The sequence below is a fragment of the Electrona antarctica genome (genome assembly GCF_951216825.1).
Source record: "Electrona antarctica genome assembly, chromosome: 14".
Classification (NCBI taxonomy): domain Eukaryota; kingdom Metazoa; phylum Chordata; class Actinopteri; order Myctophiformes; family Myctophidae; genus Electrona; species Electrona antarctica.
In genome coordinates, this window is record NC_136795.1 from 23,006,183 (window position 1) to 23,029,460 (window position 23,278).

At 43.4% G+C, this 23,278-nt stretch overlaps 1 protein-coding gene across 4 annotated transcripts in view; it reads right to left on the bottom strand.

The window, feature by feature from the left end:
- The window catches only part of tmem104 (transmembrane protein 104), a 118,638-nt gene that overhangs the window by 32,499 nt on the left and 62,861 nt on the right, over nucleotides 1-23,278 (bottom strand). For 3 of the 4 annotated variants that reach the window (XR_013791614.1, XM_079521289.1, XM_079521288.1), the window contains exon 9: nucleotides 12,764-12,857. Coding sequence is in view for 3 of the 4 variants with exons in the window: in XM_079521289.1 (XP_079377415.1) it covers nucleotides 12,764-12,857 (94 nt within the window). In the remaining variant the exon portion in view is untranslated. The remainder of the gene's footprint in view (nucleotides 1-12,763; nucleotides 12,858-23,278) is intronic. The other variant, XM_079521290.1, reaches the window with a different exon arrangement.

Consider the following 23,278-nt stretch of genomic DNA (forward strand, 5'->3'; position numbering starts at 1 on the left):
CAAACCACTTCACATGAACGATATTGATGTAACCGGGAGATTTGGTGGGGATTCTGTCGGATCCCCCAAGTTCTCCCCTACATATTTTAGGGGAAATGTATATTATACATTGCATCACATTTTCTCGTTACCAACAGTAATATATATTATTTTAAATGGTATCTTTTGTTGAGTTTTTATTACACAGTAGACCAACTTCATACCAGCTCAGTGGCCTTGTGGTTAGATTGTCCGTCCTAAGACTGGGAGGTGGGGTTCGATACCCGGCCGGGTCATACTAAAGACTCCATGCTTGGCACTCAGCATCAAGGGTTGGATTGGGGGTAAGTACAGTACTTGCGTCATGTCCAGGGGGTGTACTTGTACATCAAGCTAGCTCACAATACAGAAACAGATAAGCTCCTGCCCTATGGGCCTCATGGCTCGGCAATGCTTACTTAATTTTCTTACTTAGACCTACTTACTCTGACCTTTTTGAATCCTGTACCTGACAAATGCAGGGTTCATAGCTGCTGTTTTAGCACCCCAAACTGCAACTCAACTGGGGGTTCACAGGAGGCGGTCAAACACTCCGTGACATTATCGATTGAGCTTCATGAAAACACCAATTAGTCCGGTCACTCGACCGTGCCTCTGCAAATTGCCCATTAGCCTCCAATAAGAAATAAAAGGCATCGGCCGCGGTTGTTATGACCCACACGGGGCAGCATCACCAGAGAACTCAGATCTTTGAAAAGAAACATCAGCTTAAGACCGTGCGCCCGTGGTGGGGTGGGAGGGCTGTGTTTTTCTACTAATGGGAACCATACTCGTATATTTAACCAATTTAGGCATTTAGCAGACACTCTATCATCCAAAGCGAGGAAGGAAATCATCAAATGCATAGTATTAGTAATCTAGGATCATATGTAAACCAGGAATCTATCATCAGTCTAAACAGAATTATTGAGGGGCGATAGCTCCTCCTATGTGCAGCTGTTGGTGTGTGTAACCCAAATATTGCGTAACACAAACATTGATGACGAAGGTGAGGACGCAAATTGTGATTGGCCTGAATGAGATAATGATGTACGATGATAAGAGCGTCCCTCACTTCACACGGGTGTGATTATATGTGTATGTGTATATATATATATATATATATATATATATATATATATATATATATATACACAGTATATATTCCGTCCAATCACAATTTCACATCTCCCATCACCTCATTCCGGCTAATCAGAATTGGGCTGAATTAGGCGTAATCACAGGATCAAACATGTAGAACTTGGACAATAGCTTTGCTAGTAATTATAGCCTAAAATCAGCAGTAATGACTGTACTTACTAAGGGAGAAGGCTGGCCTTCATGAATAGTTGGGGGGGGGGGGCGTATGTTAAGAAACAGTGCTGTAGAGAAGCCACGTCTAGATTTGAAGGTCACTGGTTGTATAAATACTGTACATTGGTCTTGCCCACATATCGGCCAATATTGGACTTTTATTACGACATTGGTAAAGCTAACCATGCAGTCATTGTGTCACTTTTTTGTAACACTTTCAAACTGCCGATCCCTAATGTCAGTGTGTCGTCATTAGGTGAAAAGATTTACCATGCCATAAATTGTTTTTATTCCTAATGCATGTATTAAAAAATGAATAAGCACTGGGGACACAAGGGCTATCCATTAATTCAGTCTGCAGTGACTGAATTAATGGATAGCCCTTCCATTGTCATTGTGCCAGGGTACACGTGCTACCAGGGGACACGTGCTACCAGGGGACACGTGCTACCAGCGTACACATGCTACCAGGGGACACGTGCTACCAGGGGACACGTGCTACCAGCGTACACGTGCTACCAGGGGACACGTGCTACCAGGGGACACGTGCTACCAGGGGACACGTGCTACCAGCGTACACGTGCTACCAGGGGACATGTGCTACCAGGGAACATGTGCTACCAGGGGACACGTGCTACCAGGGTACACGTGCTACCAGGGGATACGTGCTACCAGGGTACACGTGCTACCAGGGGACACGTGCTACCAGCGTACACGTGCTACCAGGGGACACGTGCTACCAGGGGACACGTGCTACCAGCGTACACGTGCTACCAGGGGACACGTGCTACCAGGGGACACGTGCTACCAGTGTACACGTGCTACCAGGGGACACGTGCTACCAGCGTACACGTGCTACCAGGGGACACGTGCTACCAGGGGACACGTGCTACCAGGGGGCACGTGCTACCAGTGTACACGTGCTACCAGGGGACACGTGCTACCAGGGGACACGTGCTACCAGGGGACACGTGGTACCAGCGTACACGTGCTACCAGGGTGGGGATACGTGCTACCAGGGTACACGTGCTACCAGGGTGGGGATACGTGCTACCAGGGGACACTACCAGGGGACACGTGCTACCAGGGGACACTACCAGGGGACACGTGCTACCAGGGGACACGTGGTACCAGGGGGCACGTGATGCCAGGGGGCACGTGCTACCAGGGGACACTACCAGGGGACACGTGCTACCAGGGGACACGTGCTACCAGGGGACACGTGCTACCAGGGGACACGTGCTATACCAGGGGACACGTGTGCAACACACAAGGTAAACAGGGACCGCCAGGTCAATGGCTGTGATGAACAGCTTAATTAGCGGGTAAAGAGATCCCATTGATTATGGGGACTGACCCTTTAATCAGCCTGAGATGTATCTCATTAGGATGTTACGCTACTTATTAGACTACGGCATAGCAAGCATCGATACTGACCTCGGTACTGGTGACTTTGAAAGAACCAAATGGGGTCTTAAGCACTTAAACCCCTGTAGTCTTAGACTTAGAGAACTGGACGTGAGTTAAAGATGGGGTGCTGTGATCCACCCCCCCCCCCAACAAAAAAATAATGATGTGGCCACACCCACCAGTTCATTAAGTATTCCTGGTTTTCACCACCCACCTGAACTGAAGCCGCGCCCACAGCTGTTGATGTGTGATAATGGGGGAGGGGTTAGGGTTATGATGTCACGAAAGTGGTGTATTTCGATTGGGCCTTTTGACTCAAAGGCTTTCAGCTTTTAGAAAGAAACAAAAAATGCACAGGAAAGACATATTTAAATATTATAAACAAACCAGGGGGTCTATAAGAATGATCATGGCACTCCATCTTAAAAAATCACACCCGTAATAAAGTCTAACTCATGTTGATTAGATGATGTAATGGTGTTGTAACACAAACATTAAACCCCATTAACAATAAAGAGACAATATGACATAATGAGTTACATTATGACGTAAATTTTCCCTTCATTGTCAATGGCGTTTACAAAACAAACATTGAACTAAAGCTAAACTAAACCTGTGTATAGGAGGGGCACACCCCTCAAAAATGTTCTTTGACCACTCTTCCCCATCTACATCTGGTGCTTCTCAAACTCTTCCTTGTCACTTCCTTGGGCGATGCTTCTGTCAAATTCCAGCACTACAGTTTACACACGACATGCTACAGTGCTCGACTCACCTGTTTACTCCTATTCACATTTTCAAAAATATCACATCTCAGAGAGTGGCACAAAGTGGCTAGCTAATAGTTAAAGTATTTAAAATCTAAAACAACAGATGCTTTCCCGGATTTAAAAGGTTAATATTTCCTCCTGGCCTGGGTAAAATCTTTTTTGAAAAGGACATGAAATGAAGACTGATTCGTTTTTTGCCCACTTCACTTCCAGGGCAGTGCAGGCTGACCTGAATAAGAACGATGATGGATGCATTATTTATTTCCTAAACGTTAAACTCCCCAGGACCTCTGAACTGTGATTCTAGCTGTAAGGTTCATTACGGCTCGGCCATATTTCACAATATGGCCCCCTCCCCCGACACACACACATTCTTATCGCTATACTTGTGAGGACATTGACATTTTAGGACGGTGATTTTACGAATGCTTATTTTTTTGTTGCCATTTTAACCCTAAAGCCAGAAAAAGGATGCACTATTTTCAACGCACGGCACCGCTACGCGACTTAAGTATAAATCAACTACAACCCTAACTCCTACGCCTATAACTTCTAAATGCCTAATCATAACCCCAACCTGAATCTTTTGCTAATTGTACGTGAAATAATTCCTAATTATAAAGTCATGTTTTAACTAAAAACAACCATTTCTCTATGTCTATTTTTCTACCAGGGAAACTTTCTTGACAATGACTATATCTCAAATTTATACTATACGTGTTGGAACATTTGGCCATCACAAGTACAATAATTAGGGCTGTCAAACGATTACAATTTTTAATCAGATTAATCACAGCTTAAAATGTAATTAATCATGATTATTCACCACCCGAACAAAGGCCAAAATATGCCATGTTTTGTTGTGGGACCCAAACGATAAGTGACTCTCTAGCTCTCGCTCTCTCCATGTCTCCGTCTCTCACCCTGTTGTCGTGCTATGTGATTTGAGCCAGTGCCTAGCTAAATTGTGCAACCTTTTATGGCAATAACCATCTTGAGTTTTTCCCCATCCAGATAGGGCTTCTCTTTCTATTTCGCTTGGATCTGTCAGCCATCAGATACCAGAGCGATGACTAGTGCAGTGGGTGGGATTATGGGATGTATGGGGCGGTTCATCTAATCATGCATTAATTGTGTTACATGTTTTAATCTAATTAATTTCATAAATTAACTTTTGACAGCCCTAATAATAATAATGCACAATAAAGTGCACACATGCACGCACGCACGCACGTCCAGCAGATTCCCCTTGACCTTCAAAGACAAAACCCAACTTTTTCATGGCCGTAGTTGAGATGGCACAGTGTTGGTCGTGCACTACTGTACGTAGCTCCAAACCTCCCTGGAGGGCCCTTCCAAGTGATTTTTTTACCTCCACATTGTCTTTTACTTAAGTAAAAGTATCCATACTGCAATAGAGAAATACTACAGTACAAGTAAAGGTCCGGAATTCAAAATATAAAAGTACAAAAGTATTGGTATGTAGCAAAAGTAAAGATACTCAACGTTTCAAGTTTGAATATAAACATATTTTGAAAATAGCAAATCTACAAGCTCACAATGCGTCACATCGCAACACATTGTGAACTTGTAGATCGGCTATTTTAAAATGGACGAAATTAAGTGGTTAATGTACGTCTTGTAATAATAATCAAAATCTACAAAGTAAACTAATAACTAAAGTTTTCAGATAAATGTAGTGGAGTAAGAAGTGGAGTAGAAGTAAAAGTATTGGAAATTGGAAACACAATTGGAAAGTACCTCAAAATGTACAGTACTTGAGTAAATGCACTTAGTTACTTTCCACCACCGCCAGTGAGTTATTGTAGTAAAACCTCCAGACCATGAGATATGGATGCCAGTCGCATGGCTCACTGAACCTGTCGCTCTGCAAACTACAGTTAGCATACGTTAGTAAGTCGATTCTTATTATAGTGTACTGAGCGGAAAATGTCTTGGATTTTTATTTTTGCCTCATCGCACCTCCCATTACCACTCATTGTATGTGTTCAGAAGACTTGGTTAACCCATTGGAAACGAGAAAGCATCAGAAGGAAAAAAAAGAAGAAGAATAAAAATCTTCTTCTGGAGTGCACTCAATGTTGTTAGAGGGGGGTTTGTGGCCAAATGCATATCATTTTGGGGATTGGTTAATGAAGCCTTGTGTTCTTAATCCCGGCTTGTCAAAATAAGCGAACATTCACAGAAAATAGCAGATCTACATACATGTACAAGCTCACAATGTCACAAAGAGATTTGGTGTTGAAGAAAATATTTGTCAAATAATATAGCTGTACAAGCTTGTAGATCGGCTTATTTTTCACAATATTTATCTGTGTGGAACTGAGTCAAACAAGTGCTCGTCACAGTTCAAATATGATTATTTTTGGGGGTTCGCGGCCTGAAAAGGTTGAGAACCATTGAATTAGGAGGACAATATCAGTCGCGAGAACCACAAGATGTGTGTTTTCAATGAGAGTCATGGAGTTTGAGGTTGACCGGGCTAGGCGCCGTTAGCTTGTATCCTTTTTTTTTTGGCAAGCGACACCGCTGTACTACGTCGCATAAATCATCAGGTTTTTGGGGGGCAATTCATAACAATTCTCTTGACAGCATGCGACAGGCAGCAGTACAGCAGCGGATGAACACGCCATCACTCACGCAGGGGAGAGAGGGCTCACTGGAAAACAAGGAAAAGTGAGTGGCTACAGTTGAGTAATGATGGCAGTAGGCCCGGGCCAGGGGGCCAGGGCTCCAGGTTCAGGGGGGTGATGCCCCCCCGACAAGCTAACCCTGACATCTACTCTACTTAGCACTCCTCCATCCAGTGGCCCCTGGCTCTGGCTTGTCCCGCCGGGCGGTATGGGTGAGTGCAGATGTCCCCGGGCCTGGTCCCTTCTGTCTGTCTACTGTGAGTAATGAGTGCAACAGACGCCAGGGTTGCATGTGTCCCAACATGTTTTGGGAAAAGTGATGAGAAGCACCAGCCCTACCACCAGGGGGGCCGAAAAACCATACTGTAAAAATAAAGAAAGGAAAAAAATGGACGGAAGGAGCCCGTGGTTTCTACATACCCGTTTTGAAGCCACTTTTTCAGACGAATTCCAATCCGCCATCTTTGACATTCCGGCACTTGAAAATAAACTAGAAACGAATGCTAATGGCTGCAACCGCAGCGATGGGGGCGAGTCTTCACCCGGTAGAACCAATAGAAACCCGAGAAGCATACCCTTCTTCATGATTATGTTTAAAATGGAAAAAATATGTTTTTCACACTTTCAGAGCATATCCGTGGTCATCTGGGTATACCTAACAATAGAAGCCAACACAATGGGGACATTTCCATTTGTATTTTACATCAAAAGTCCCTAAAAAGCAAAATTAAAGCAGTTCCTTTGAATGAAAATGTGCTGCTGTAGCTTTCATGAATATAAATTAATCTTGATTCTGTTCACCCGTGTGATTCCCATACTGTAGCTGCACGTTCATTCAAACACCTGCTTTTAATTACAGAGCTACTCCGTTTTTATCTCATTCAAGATGACATCCAGACAGTGTATTACTCATTTAAACTTAAATATGGGGTGCAATGGCAATTTGGGCATTTCATTTTGAAATTTCAGTCTAAAACAGAAGGCTGTGTGCTTCTGAACCAATCAGAGCATCACATCCCTTCAGGCTATGGGACGTAGCTCTGCGACACATGGAGTTTGTTTACAAAACCGTACAAGTCAGATACAGACGGGATGCAGTTACGTGGCTTATTTCTAACCTAGAATGTTTTCAGATATACATATTTAAGCATGCTGATTAAAGGCGTAGTGAAATGAAAAATATGTTTTTCACACTTTTAATCATATGTCATATGAGCATACCTAACAATGTATGCCAAAAAAATGGGTACATTTTAATTTTTGTGTATTTTTATATCAAAGTCCATAAAAATTGAATTTTAATTACTTCCTGAAAACGAAAACGTACTGCGTGATGACGTGTCGAGGCCCACATCGATAAAAGCCAATACAAATGAAGCTCAACCATTTAATTCCCCATATCTGCGATCCGTCCAACACAGCTGCTACTGATTACAGAAATCAACCGTTTTTATTCCCATTCAAGATGACATCCAGACAGTGTGTTACTCGGTTTCAACTTAATCATCACGCTAAAAGATGTATCTGAAAACATTATAGGGTAGAAATAAGCCACATAACAGTAAACTGGTGCAGCTGGCCGACTATCTGACTTGTAAACAAACACATTCCATGCGTCCTGCTATAGCATAGCTACCGTCCCATCGCCTGAAGGGATGCGACGCTCTGATTGGTTCAGAAACTTCACAGCGGTGTTTCAACTTGAAACCGTCTGAAACTTCAAAATAAAATGTCCACCATTTCCGTTTCACTACGCCTTTAAGTTTAAAATGAGTAATACACTGTCTGGATGTCATTGTGAATGAAATTAAAAACGGAGTAGTTCTGTAATCAACATCAGCTGTGTTTGGAGGAACTGCAGCTATGGGAATCAAACAGGTGAAAGAAATCAAGATATTTTTAATTCATGCTGGCCTCAACAGGTCATCACACATCACGTTTTCGTTCAAAGGAAGTAATTCAAATTGGATTTTTATGGAGTTTGATATAAAAATACAGACATTTAAATGTTCCCATTGTTTTCGCATCCATTGTTAGGTATGTCCATGTGATGACCACGGATATGGTCTAAAAGTGTGAAAAACTTATTTTGCATTTCACTATGTCTTTAAAATTACTTTACAAAAAAGAAAAATCAGGAACTCCATACCATTTCTATAATAGAGCGCATTAAAAGCCACTTGGTTTAATAATGGCGTGGGGCACTGATCTAGTGTTGCCTCGGGCCTAGCATTATTTATTCATGATGGGAAAGACAATTCCTGGCCAACGGTATCCATCATCTCATCCTGGAACAACACCTCCGACAAATGAGAACATACATAACACAAATTGCCTTCAGACAATGGACAATGTTCTTGGATAGATCTACTCGGTCCCCAGCACTGCATACAGACAACTAATGCTGCAGGGAATAAGGAATAGAGGCTATAGTTTGCTGTTAGATTACCCTATAAAAACCTAATGGAGAAAGAAGGGCAGACCAGGAGCCATGGAAGAGCAATGGGTAGTCGGGGAAGCCTCATACCTTCTTTGCCAAATCTATTTTCATTGCAACATCATTCTGTGGCTAAATGTATGGTGCAAAGACACGATGGAATATGCATAATATTATGAAGTATTGGGATTTACCCCTAAAAAGACCTGCTCGCCCTCAAAATCATGTTAAGATTCTACAAATGCCTTCTAAATCAGTAGTTCTCAAACATTGTTGTGCCAAGGTCCATCACATTGATATGCATTTGGCCGTGGACCACCATCTGAAAATGTTTTGTGCCAGGGACCCCCAGAAGATCTGTGTATAACAAATACACTTTCAAGAATATTTTGTTTAAGCGTAGTAATAGCACTGTGAGCATGTATATCTGCTATTTTTTTAACAGCCAACATATAACATAATTATGGATGAAGCGCTTGAGCCCTTAAGGACCCCGGACCCCACTTTGAGAACCACTGCCTTACGGGTTACATTTGTGGTTACATTTGTATTCTCTCAGAGTTAAATTATAGATATAAATCATGCATGCAAGGCTCAACCCTGGACTCAAACAGCTGGTTGAACCATCTGAATGCAGAGCAGGGAGGTAGACATTTCTGAACCCTCGACTGTGTCGTGCAAACGGAGTATATATCCAGGCTGTGTGTGTGTGTGTGTGTGTGTGTGTGTGTGTGTGTATGGGGGGGGGGGGGGGGGCTTTCGGAGTTTCCACTGCAACACAATATAAAACAGGTCTCCCAAGTGCCAACGTTCTGCTTCTCACATCCCTTCAAAGATTAGCTCAAAGCCTGCGTGAAAAATGACCCGTCAACAACAAACACCCGTATTGACTCTTAAGATGTGCCGTGGCAGACGAGGATTGAAAAGTAGCAAAAAAGAAAAAAAGACACCCAGTACCATAATGTACTATCAATTTCACCCTGGCTGTCCTGCAAAGCATCAACTTGTAATGTTTTTATTTATTTTTCTTAAGGGATTTAAATGACATTCAAAAGTCTTTAACCCATTCAATCCGGGAATGCATCTCTATAATTTGTTTTATTTACTATACCTTATACTGTATATACAGTAGTACATTGGTTCTCAAAGTGGGGTCGGGGGATTTTAAGTGGTAAAAACAATGATTTTATATTGTATACTTTGGATATTCAAAAATAGCAAATATACAAGCAAACATCATGAAAATAAGCGCAAATCTTTGCTCCTGGGGGTCGCTGGAACTAAAACAATTTAGAAGGCATTTTCAGAATCGGCCTCACGTCTTACTGCGTTAAACAGCCGGAGCATACAGTATATATTGTGAAAAGGCTGGCCTCCCTCTTGTTTTTGCATCGGGGCTGGCTGGCACCGGAGCAGTGAGGGAACAGAGGAGCTTCCGACACTGCAGCCATTTTGAATCATTAGATGGCTGTTTCTAAAGAGCCCGGCAGAGGTGACACCGCCAATCAATCACAGATGGAAGGGAAGTGAGGCAGTGGCGGGGATAAACAGGGCAGGGCGAAGGATGCGGACAAAACAACCCTTCTGTGTTTAATGACTCGCCGTACGACACTGTCACAAGACGAAAAAAATGAATAAAAGAGAAAAATACAGCCAATCAGAAGTTTGTAAAAGTGACAAACTTACGTGTCACGGACGGGTCATGAGCTTGTAGATCAGATGAGTTTGGTGCATCGTGACACAGTCCGTTGTATGACGAAGCTTAATTTAGGGATTCATCAGCTGGATAGTGAACTGTGTGTGTGTGTGTGTGTGTGTGTGTGTGTGTGTGTGTGTGTGTGTGTGTGTGTGTGTGTGTGTGTGTGTGTGTGTGTTGCGTGCTCACGTGCATGTGTTTTCTCTATGGGTTGTTTATGTGAACCGGTCTGGCCAATACAGAGGCGGAGGGGGGCGGGCGGACGGCAGGCAGCCCGTGCTTCAGTGGTGGTGTTGATTTTTGCGTGTACACCGGAACGATCCCCCCCACCCCACGCTATATTTCCGTCCCGTCTGCCTGGTGAGTGACGGTCCAATCAAGCCTGAGACGGGCTGTCAGCCCCGTCAGGCTGAGGGATGAGAGGAGACGGGAATCACAGACAACCGGAGAGAGAGAGAGGGATTTCTGTGGTGCCCGTATCGACGGACACGGGCGTTGCCACGGCCGTGGTCGCCACAGTGCGGGGGAGGGAGGGAGCGAGGTTAGAGAACGCATGACTGAAAGATGAAAATAAATTGATACGGCTGAGAGGGAATGGTCTTGGAGGGGGCCAGGGAGACGTATTTGCGATACGGAAGGAGAGTGTTTGTTTAGCGCATTAAGACCTGAGGCCGTTTCTACAAATGTCTTCTAAATCAGTAGTACTTTCAAGATTTGGCACGGCACTAAGTGACGCGCTTGTGAGCTTGTATATCTGCTATTTTTGAATAGCCATGCCTCTAGCTCCAGTGAGCTCAACAGAAAGGCAAGGAGTAGGGCTGGGACTTGAACGGATTCATTTTGATTAATTAATTCCAGGATAAAAACAACAACATTAACATTTTTATCACGCTTAGTTTTTGCAACACAGAGCCTCTCTCACTGGACGAGTTTCAGGCGTGCCGATCATACCGGAGCACCAACCAACAGACAACAAACCCCTCCCCAGTGCATGGGAGAAGAAGCCGATCAGACCGCTATGCTTAGCCCAGTGGATGGGAAATTTAGATTAAAAAAAGAAAACGCACTCATTGATTCATTCGTATACCAAAATCTGTTTTAATTGAAAACATAAAAACATTCTAAATCTCAGGTCAAATAGTGATGTGCGGTTCATTTTGAGTAATTAATTACAAAGCCTCTAATTAATTAGATTTTATTTTTTATTTTTATTTTTTTAATCAAGTCTCAGCCCTAGAAAGAAGTTTAGGAGGCAAGGGAGAGAAGGAAATAGAGAGGGAGTCTGAAGATTCAGAGAGGGTAAATTCTGCTCTTGCCCAAGATGGATTCCCTCTCAGCCAGAAGACAACAAGTGTCTCTTGTCAAGCTAGTGACTGGCAGATCAATCTCAAGCAGAGGTGTGAGCCTTAGCTGGCTGCAGGATAATGGAGTTTGCCATGTCGTACATGCGGGGGTAATGCGCAGCCAACATCATTTGGGGAGAATCTGGGTCAGGATGATCGATAATGTGTACAACATTAAATAACACTTTCAATCTGACGTTTTGGGCGTGTCATTAACCCAATAAAACCTGAGGCGGATTCTGCAAATGCCTTCTAAATCAGTAGTTCTCAATCTTTTTTTGTGCCAAGGACCCCTAAAATGATATGTATTTTGTCATGGACACCCATCTGAAAATGTTTTGTGCCAGGGTTCCCTGGAAGAGAAGCTTTGTGTTAAACAAGATTTTTCAAAAATGTACAAAAATTGTAGATACATATGCTCGCAGTGCTGCATGAAATGATGCACTGTGAGCTTGTAGATCTGATATTTTTGAGAACCACTGTACTAAACCACTGTTTATGTTACAGCACCCAGAAGACTGCCAGAAGTACCATTATAACTCAATGGCTCGAGCGAGCGAAAGTTGAGAGCGAACCTCAAATTTGAGGTCAGGGTTGACGCACGTTAAGCACATGACGTCACTGAACGTCCGTCCACCTCCATGAACGTGCTGCAGTTCCACTTGGCCAGTAGGTAGTGGCAGCTTCAACCTTGGCCAGCCCTTCTGGAGGCTTGATGTGGACAGAATTTTTCATCAGTACTTAGCGGTCATGCTATCGATATTGTTTTTGATTCATGAAGCGTGGTTCATGAAGCGTGGTTCATTGTTTTTGATTTATACAGATCGACAAAATATGATTTTCTTTTACAGTGTGGTACAACAGTTTTCGCACAATAGTGTTGCAACACCCGGGAATCTTACCCGGGTCTCCCACGTGAAAAGACAACATCTTAACCGCTAAGCCAAAGTCATATCCCTGTGACTCTGGGGAGATATTAGCCCATAAGGGTGAGATTGTGAGTCACTCTACTACACAATTGTTAGTATAACAAATCAATGATTTATTTGTATAATCGATCGCGTGTTGCACCCGTCTTATGTGATTAAGCATTGATGACAGAACAGTTATTTTTGGCTTACCAATCCAACGCATCAGCGAGGTGAGGATCTGCAGATACTTGGTCTTCTGGGCGCTGAAGAAGGTGAACGGGCCAAGCATCAGAGTGAAGATGGTCTGCAGGGCAGATGGACACACAAAGACGTCACGCATTCAGTCATGTATGATAGCCTAACGCATCACAATTCCGTCATGAAAACGTGGTTTTATCTGGGTCACATGAGGGAGCAGGGGCCCACAAGGACGACCTTCCCTTTTCTGTCCAACCACAGAAACAAATATTATTTACCGTGGGGTTGAAGAAAAGAAAAAAGCATTTCTACACAACTCTAAGGTATATTAATGACATAGTTCAATGTTGAAAATGAGTGGTATTCCCCTTGTACTCTGGATAAGGTTAGAAGAAAATAAACACCATGGCACCTTCTAGATTGTTAACAGTGGGCCTAGTGGAGGGGAGGGTGTCTTTAACAGTAGTCCTAGTGGAGGGGAGGGTGTCTTTAACAGTGGGCCTAGTGGAGGGGCGGGTGTCTTTAACAGTGGGCCTAGTGGAGGGGAGGGTGTCTTTAACAGTGGGCCTAGTGGAGGGGAGGGTGTCTTTAACAGTGGGCCTAGTGGAGGGGCGGGTGTCTTTAACAGTGGGCCTAGTGGAGGGGAGGGTGTCTTTAACAGTGGGCCTAGTGGAGGGGCGGGTGTCTTTAACAGTGGGCCTAGTGGAGGGGCGGGTGTCTTTAACAGTGGGCCTAGTGGAGGGGAGGGTGTCTTTAACAGTGGGCCTAGTGGAGGGGAGGGTGTCTTTAACAGTGGGCCTAGTGGAGGGGAGGGTGTCTTTAACAGTGGGCCTAGTGGAGGGGAGGGTGTCTTTAACAGTGGGCCTAGTGGAGGGGAGGGTGTCTTTAACAGTGGGCCTAGTGGAGGGGAGGGTGTCTTTAACAGTGGGCCTAGTGGAGGGGCGGGTGTCTTTAACAGTGGGCCTAGTGGAGGGGAGGGTGTCTTTAACAGTGGGCCTAGTGGAGGGGAGGGTGTCTTTAACAGTGGGCCTAGTGGAGGGGAGGGTGTCTTTAACAGTAGTCCTAGTGGAGGGGAGGGTGTCTTTAACAGTGGGCCTAGTGGAGGGGCGGGTGTCTTTAACAGTGGGCCTAGTGGAGGGGAGGGTGTCTTTAACAGTGGGCCTAGTGGAGGGGAGGGTGTCTTTAACAGTAGTCCTAGTGGAGGGGAGGGTGTCTTTAACAGTGGGCCTAGTGGAGGGGGGGTGTCTTTAACAGTGGGCCTAGTGGAGGGGCGGGTGTCTTTAACAGTGGGCCTAGTGGAGGGGGGGGTGTCTTTAACAGTGGGCCTAGTGGAGGGGCGGGTGTCTTTAACAGTGGGCCTAGTGGAGGGGAGGGTGTCTTTAACAGTGGGCCTAGTGGAGGGGAGGGTGTCTTTAACAGTGGGCCTAGTGGAGGGGAGGGTGTCTTTAACAGTGGGCCTAGTGGAGGGGAGGGTGTCTTTAACAGTGGTCCTAGTGGAGGGGAGGGTGTCTTTAACAGTGGGCCTAGTAGAGGGGCGGGTGTCTTTAACAGTGGGCCTAGTGGAGGGGAGGGTGTCTTTAACAGTGGGCCTAGTGGAGGGGAGGGTGTCTTTAACAGTGGTCCTAGTGGAGGGGAGGGTGTCTTTAACAGTGGTCCTAGTGGAGGGGCGGGTGTCTTTAACAGTGGGCCTAGTGGAGGGGAGGGTGTCTATAACAGTGGGCCTAGTGGAGGGCAGGGTGTCTTTAACAGTGGGCCTAGTGGAGGGCAGGGTGTCTTTAACAGTGGGCCTAGTGGAGGGGAGGGTGTCTTTAACAGTGGTCCTAGTGGAGGGGAGGGTGTCTTTAACAGTGGGCCTAGTGGAGGGGCGGGTGTCTTTAACAGTGGGCCTAGTAGAGGGGCGGGTGTCTTTAACAGTGGGCCTAGTGGAGGGGCGGGTGTCTTTAACAGTGGGCCTAGTGGAGGGGCGGGTGTCTTTAACAGTGGGCCTAGTGGAGGGGCGGGTGTCTTTGAAATTGAAAGTTTTCAGAACCACTGTGAGATGTTGCATTTATCGTGAGTTGCAATCAGAGGCACGACACCCCACTTGAATTCCATCAGCTCTGCACCCCCCCCCATTTTTGTGTGTGATACTGCCATGCGATGAAGTATGGAAAAAAATATACACACACACACACACACACACACACACACACACACACACACACACACACACACACACACACACACACACACACACACACACACACACACACACACACACACACACACACACACACACACACACACACACACACACACACACACACACACGTGGAAAAGGAGAGCGATAAATAGGTCTAGTGTGCAGCTCTGCAAATACAATCTACAACAAGATGTGGGCTCTTTTTGCACATGAATGTATAGAATGTACAGAAACCATTAATCTATATATTTAAACAATGGCAATCTGTGGGGCTGTAAATCTCGTGACTCGATTCAATTAGGATTCTTTCGGAAATGATTCAATGCATCACAGAGTCTCTAAATTCAACACACATTGATTCAATTAGATTATTGTGACATGACATGATTCATCAATTTCTATCCATTAATCGACTGCTTGTCCTCAGGGCTCAGTAAAAAAAAAGCAATCTCCTGTCTCCAAGTGGTGCACAATTCAGCTGCTAGACTGTTAATCAATTCAAAGAAACGCATCCATATTAGACCCCGTTCTTGCTTCTCTTCGCCGTCGGGCGGCCTGCACGTTTCAGAATTGATTTTAAGATTCTGCTGATGACTTCTAAAAGCGTCACAAGGCCAGACTCTTAGTTACATTTTAGATTATGCTGGTCCTCCGTGAGCCTGAGCGGCAGCCTTAGATCCTCAGATTTGGAGGGGGGGGGCTTTTGAGGCTAACGCTTTTGGAGGAACTTATTTACTAAGAAATGGAAAATATATTCATGCGTAGATTTGGGATCCTTAATGATTCACTCTTAACGGTCTGATTCCTTTAAGGATTCCTATAGGGGGTTCCAAATGGACTCTGTAACTCTGAGAATGTACAAATGGCAGGTTTATTTGGTTCCATTTGTACAATCTCAGAGTTATGACCAGCGGCGCATATAACTGGTGTGCTAGTGCGCATGCGTTGTCAAAACGTTTGCTGCGCGGCAGAGCAAGGGGCATGCAAGGTGCGTTTGCGTACCAACAGCTGAGACAGGAATTTAGAGAATCCTGACACAACATTATGGTGCGTACAGTCAGGCACTCAAAAGAGACTTAGAAATAAAACTAGTGTTGCCTAATCATTACAAGTGGCTCTTATTTTGATGAAGAAGTCAGAGCACAGGAAGTCCGTTTCAGTTGTAAACAAGCTACGATGTTTTTGAAACTGAATGGGAAAGTTATGGTGAGCTGTCAAAGGGCTAGTCGCCACGTTAGCGACCATATTTACAATATGAAAACCATGCATCTGTCACTTAAACAATGTAGGCTACACACATTGGAATTACTTATGGAACCTGTAGCATTAGGTGAGTAATTCATTGAATACGTGTTGGACGTTTGTAGTGGTTGTGTTAAAAAACGAGCACCTGCTGCTTAATGCTACAAATACACTGCGTAGCTTTGCATCTTTGTATTTGTATCTGCCCGTGTGAACGCAGCATAACGTTGTGGCAGGATAGAAACCAAACGCTTGTAGTTTCACCATACATAGGGCATTCACAGAATAGTTGAATATTCTAATATCAAAACACTATTCCAAGGAGAACGGAAATAAGCACACATCTGAAACAAAGCCATCATGAATTTAATGTAATCAATTTGTCAGGCTGTGTGCTGCTTGGCTGGCGAGTTGACAGTGACTTGCCATTACCACCTGTCCCCTGGCAAAGTTCAGCGCGAGCTCCAGCCAAAGCATACATTTAGCATTTCCATTAATATAGAAGTAATGAGTGACAAATTAAGAGAGGATAGGATTTGTAGGGGAAAGACTGCTCAATCATGGGGTTTGCTGGCTGACCCACCAGACAGAATTAATTTCAACCTGTTCGAAGACGCATCTGGAAGTAGAACGTGCACATAACGTTCATGTCATCATGTTGTCGAGCTTGACCTACTGAGATCATGATAGAATGACTAACGGCATGTGGCTGCTAACCAGGACGTTTATGAGATCGATTTGAAAGCTACAGTATAAATTGTGTAGAGGTTATGCATTTCCAGCCATTTAGCTTGTTTGTCTGTGTGCCCAATGGTTTTCAACAATAACTGGATAACCACCTGCCTGATGAAACTCGGTGGGAATCGATCAGTATAGCCTGTCACAATTATTACATAATTGGGTAATCAATCACAATCATGTGAGAGAAGTTGAACCACAATTATTTGTGCATAATCGTCACAATCGTTTAAACGTTGCACATTTTTCATATATTATAAAACCATTTTCTTATATTAAAGTAGCTGTAAGTAATAATATCATAATTTGAATGACATTGGTCCAAACCTTTTATGCCTAACCAATCAGGAACTGGACAGTCAAATGAATGCATTGTTCCTCATGTTTGAAGGCAGACTGCAGCCCCTAGAGGTGTCACAGACTTTATGGGGGGAGCATTTAACCCAGTGCTGGCTGTCTCAATACTAAAATAAATATGCCATTCAAATGTTGATATATTATTACTTATAGGTACTTTAAGTAGTGGAAATAGCAGATCCAGAAGATCACAACATATTAGCTATTTCCACTATTAATGTTTAATGTTATTAAATATATCAGTAATTCTTTATGTCAGGGTCACGGTGGCACAGTCGGTAGTGCTGTCGCCTCACAGCTAGAAGGTCCTGAGTTCGATTCCCACTGGGGACGCTGTGGGCGTGTTCTCTCCTCCGCGTCATCAGTGCACATACCCGAGGCGGGGTTGGCGAAAGGGCCTTTCTGTGTGGAGTTTGCATGTTCTCCCCGTGTCCCATAGGGTAGGTACCCTCACAAAAAACATGCAGTAATTCTGGTCTCTAAACTACCTCCCCCTGGCCAGCCGGGGCGCCTGATGGTGGGGAAATGGTCGGAATAACGTGTTCCTTCCACGTAATTGGTTATGTCATATCTTCCCTGTGCAACTTAAAAGCCTAACACTGGGATAACAATTAAAGAATCGGTTATCACAATTATTGTGTGACAATTAATTGTCATGTAAAATGTCATAATAATAGACAGCCTACTGCCCCAGAGAGATTATACACTTTTGGGTGGAATGGTCAAAGTCTGCTATTAAGCATAATAGCTTGAGAAGGATTTTCATGAAGTTTGGTGTGAATGATCGGCATGCTGCTCCAAATTTACGTTATACTGTCCTGTTATTTGCCTATTCGGACATCGTCAACCTACAGTATATGCATTGGTTGCTGTGGTAATGGCATGGGTTGCGAGTAATGCTCATGCTATAGACATTTTGTTGTACAACGTGTTCCTTGAGGCAAAATAGCACATCACATAACATTGTTACCATAGTCTAAGCCTGGCCTAGCCAGCATGCTTTCTGGTCTAGAGGGGCGGGCACGCTTGGAGCAAGCGCTGGAGAATATAATACTAAAACTATACGTACTAATACTAATACAAATAATAATTATTATTATTATATTTTTTAAAGTGGAGTAAAAAGTTAAATTATAAAAATAATACCTACAAATTGTACTTTAAGAACAGTACTTGCGTAAATGTACTTTACTTTCTACCACTGTCTGTTTCCAACACTGCAGCTGCCTATTACATCCTTACAGCGCTTGCATTGCTTTCTTGACTTGCATGCTTACATCATTTGAATAAAACCTGATCATAAGGCATCTAGTGTACAGTACATCACACGCTTCTCTCTTAAAATGTAAAATCACACATAATCGCATATTACCATGATCATTGAGTTTAAATTTCCATTTTGAGCCACATTTTGCACACGTAGAAGTGGAAAATGTAAATTTAAACACATGGAAGTCATTTTATATACCGGTACATTTCAAATTGATTAATGCATGCACTACGCCTTGATAGTTTTTATCTGTCTGTTTTATGAAAGTCTGCCACAAATATTATTTTCTTCCCTGCCCTCCCCCTTTTTCTCCAAGCTTCAGATATGCTGGACATTTTCCCAGTGAGTAGTCTAACATTTTAAATTAATTAGCCAATAAAAACTGATCAAGGCTGTTTAGGCTGGCAGCCTACTGCATATTATAGGATACCATATTAAACACTCTGCTGCCAGAAGTAGCTAGAATAAATCTGTACCACAAACACATTTGTTTAGATAAATAAAACAATATAAAATATCGTAAAAACACAATATAATATCATGTGACCTTTTAAATCCTACTGTATGAATGACACTGACCAGAGTCCCCAGGCCACTGTACGTGTGCCAATTCCCGCATCAACACCAAATCTTTGTCAAAAGCAAGCGTTGCAAGCTTGTATGTAAATGCATTTACTCTTATGCAGAATGTTCACCTATGACTATTATAACATGTTCAGAATACGGAGGCTAGTGTTCATGTTGTTGATGACTCCAAGTTGTAACAAAGCGATTTAAATGAATGAATGAATGAATGAATGAATGAATGAATGACATAAGTCCTTCACAAGTCATATATTAAGTCTGGTCCTCAGCCAAATACATACAATTTGGGGGGTCCTTGACAATAAAACAAAAAAAAGTTTTAAGCACCACTGACATAGCAACATACATTAGAAAACGGTTTAGAAGACATTAGTGGAATGGGCCTCAGGTCTAAATAGTTAAAGCAGTTATCCAGTGCTGGCCCTGAGGGCCAGAGTCAGTGATCCGGCATACATGCATGTGGGATGTGACCACGGCTGATGAATGTGTCCTTTTACATGGATTCTGGGTCTCTTGGGCAGAGCACATGAATCAACAGCAGCTCCTCCAACATTGTTACAATCTCACATTAAAAAACACATACCATACTAGCATACTACAATAGCCTGAGGACAGTGAGCGATGGCCAAACAGCACAAAGAAGCCTCCCTTCTTTTGAAATGCATCTACTGTATCACAGTATATACCAACTTAAAAAGAAGCATGTGCTGTTGTGTCTCTCCTCTATATGAAAGTGATCCACCCTTAAGGAATAATTTACCCCAAAATGAGTTCCCGATTGCAGCCTTTTTAAACTGTGAACAAGGAACAATTTTGGGTGATGACAAAATTGCAGAAGAGAATATGTTCCATCCCAGCACGCTGTCAAACTATTTAAAAGGTTTGCTCGTTGACTGGTTCAAATACTACTTGGGCTAAATACTAGTCTGGGAGATGAACTGGCTGGAGGCGGCATAATATAGTAACACCAGGCTACAAAGACAAACTAGTTAGTTATTTATAAGCAGCAAGGGTTTTCATAACGGTAGTAATGAGTCATTGAGCTGGATGGCATCACAGTGGCATCACAGGCCAAGCAACGAAGGGATGGCATGGCACAAAGGCCAACAGGGCCTCCCGCAGGGACAGAGCAAGGTTTTATGGAGAGAAAAAAACAAAAGGATGGATGCCATGTGCTGGAGGGGTGAGTCAAACCCAGAGAGTTGGCACAGGGAGCACCAGCACACATGGGGCTGTGGCCGGAAACAATCCACCATTATAGACCTTAGCTGTGTTCATGTCAAATGAATGGAACTTGATTTGGATCTGATTTGATTTGAAGTGTGCCAGTGATTCCGTCCTCAGCGGAGCAGATTGCAAAATTGTATGTACCGGCAGATAATCGCTTCGTCGACTGCATCAGTGTATTGGCAAATTAAGATGGCATAATTTTGTCATTCCTGTTTCTTATGGCCCTACAGTATGTTTATCTATTATTTCATACACATTTATGGATTTGTGCTCATTAAAATGCAGCCGAAATAATTTCAAACGGTTCTTTTTTATCTCATCATAAACATGTATTTGGTTCCCTGTCACAAAAGGGGAATGAAGAACAACGAAAACAAAATATACATTGGTATCCTTACTTAAAACACCACTTCATCTATGAGGACCAATTATATTATAATTGGTCCTCACTAATGTTCATGATAAAATACCACCATTTGTTTCTACTCTGGGTCTGTGTCTCATAGGAGGGCTGTGGGTAGTTCAGTTCAGAAACCCAATTATATGAAAATAGTTTGAAAAGTGGTGAAGTGGTCCTTTAATTAATAATTTGGCATACAACTTGGCATACAACTTGAAAAACATCTACAAGCTCACAACATTGCAGAGCAACACGTTGTGAGCTTGTATTTTCGGCAAGCAACAAATATCATATGTATTCATTATGTGAAGTTAACATAAGTAGAGAAGGCACAGCCAGTACATGTTTTAATGACTTTCTTGTGCACTCATTACTTGTTTTAACGACTTGCTAATATTTCACTAACGACCGTGCAGCGTGTGCCCATGGAAATGGACCACAATGCACTACTGGCATCACAGACCCATTTCTTTCATCCTGCAGTAATGCAATGTTTCAATTATTTTTTTAATTTATCTTGTAACGTAGATGTTTGAATAAGACTTGCCCACTTTAATTGGACGCTCCATGTTAATCAGAAATAAAGTCAAGTGCTTAAAGTCCTATTTTTCAGACTAATGTTCGATATTTCCGACCTTCGACCGTGATACATTTATATTTTTGGTGGGCTTGTGTCTTTGGGACAGTAAAGACGCATCGGCTTGTTTATGTGACTGCTAGATGCTAGAGAAATAGTGACTCAGACAATTGCAGCAATTAGTGTCTGCAGTATAAAAGCACCAACATTCGGATTAAAATACTCAAACTTCAGTTCAGACGTGGCCGACTACTGGAAAGCAAGACATACATACTGTATAATGTGACTATGCAAACTCTCTAGCTGCATTATCAGCATGAATGTTAAAAACATAAATGCATGAAGTGAAAGTGGTTTAGTCTGGCTCTGGGTTTTATGCTTATTTCTACAATAGTATTAACAAAGCTAAAAGCTTTTCACAAAATAATAACTATACTGGAATCATTGGAATGCATTTTCTTTGCATTTCCTGAAAAGCAACATGTTTGGACAAACAAGGCTTCCACCCGACAGCGACGATGTAAAAACGTTGAGCCAATTCCATTGGAATTCCGGCAAGGCATTTCGTTCCTTACAAGCAAACGTGGCCATATTGACTGACACTCGGCTCCAATGCATTTATTCATTTAATACTTTGTTCAGCCTGCACCAGCAATTTCATTTCACTCGTGGCCACGAGTGAAATGTTGTCGCGGTCGGGTGGAAATCTTGTATGTCCAAAACCGTTACTTTCCAGGAAACGACGTTTCAATGGATCCAATGTAGTTATTCAGTCACAAGCTTTTGCTAATACGTTTCGTTGGTTCAATATGTATTTACCCCAAACACATTTTCCAAATAAGCAAAAATAGCAGATCTACAAGCTCACCATGTGTAGCACAGGTGCTGATCTATTTGCTACTTTCACATGACACTGTTGTATTAGGAAGCAGGGCATCACTTTATGAAACATAACTTTAAAGGATCAGATATGGAGATACAGGATTCCTGCACGACTGTGAAGATAGGCTGTTCATTATTGTCTCCCCCCCCCCCCCCCCCGACACACACACACACACACACACACACACACACACACACACACACACACACACACACACACACACACACACACACACACACACACACACACACACACACACACACACACACACACACACATCGATGAATGTATTAAAGTGAAAAAAAGACACGTGAAAAGAGGCATCAATCACACGCGTATGGCGAGTTAGCTGATGATTTCATTTAGTCATGGAGTTTCAAACTCAGCCTCTGTATATCAGCTGCTTTGCACTGCAGTCTGACAACAATAAGTACGTAAGCCTTGCCGAGCCATGAGGCCCATAGGACAGGAGCCTCTCTCATGTTTCTGTAGCGTGAGGCAGCTTGATGTACAAGTACACCCCCTGGACATGACGCTAGTATGTCGCAGGGACTTTACCCCCAATCCAACCCTTGACGCTGAGTGCCAAGTAGGTCTAGGTCCCAATTGTTTTAGTCTTTGGTATATGACCTGACCGGGGATCGAACCCCAACCCCCCAGTCCCCCATTAGCACGTTGGCAAAACCGTTCACACCTATGTAGGCCGGAGATGCCTAATTTGCTGCTAATTTGCCCAGTCAATCATTTAATCCACGCTACGCGCCTGGTCTCAGGGCGGACAGGCTAACCACAAGGCCACTGAGTTGGTGTGACAACAATGGACGTCCTTAAACATCAGCCATTTCCGCACACCAGATCAATTCAGTACGATTATATAGCCAACCTGGCTGCAATCACACGCTTGAGCAAAAGAGGCAATAAACAATAAGTCAGCGATGAGAAACAGCGAAGGTGACCAATGCACTGATGGACACAAATGCGGGCAGATTTATTCCATTAGCTCCCTGGTACAAAGTACACATTGTGTAATTGTGTATTGTCACATCAGTAAACAGTGAGAGAT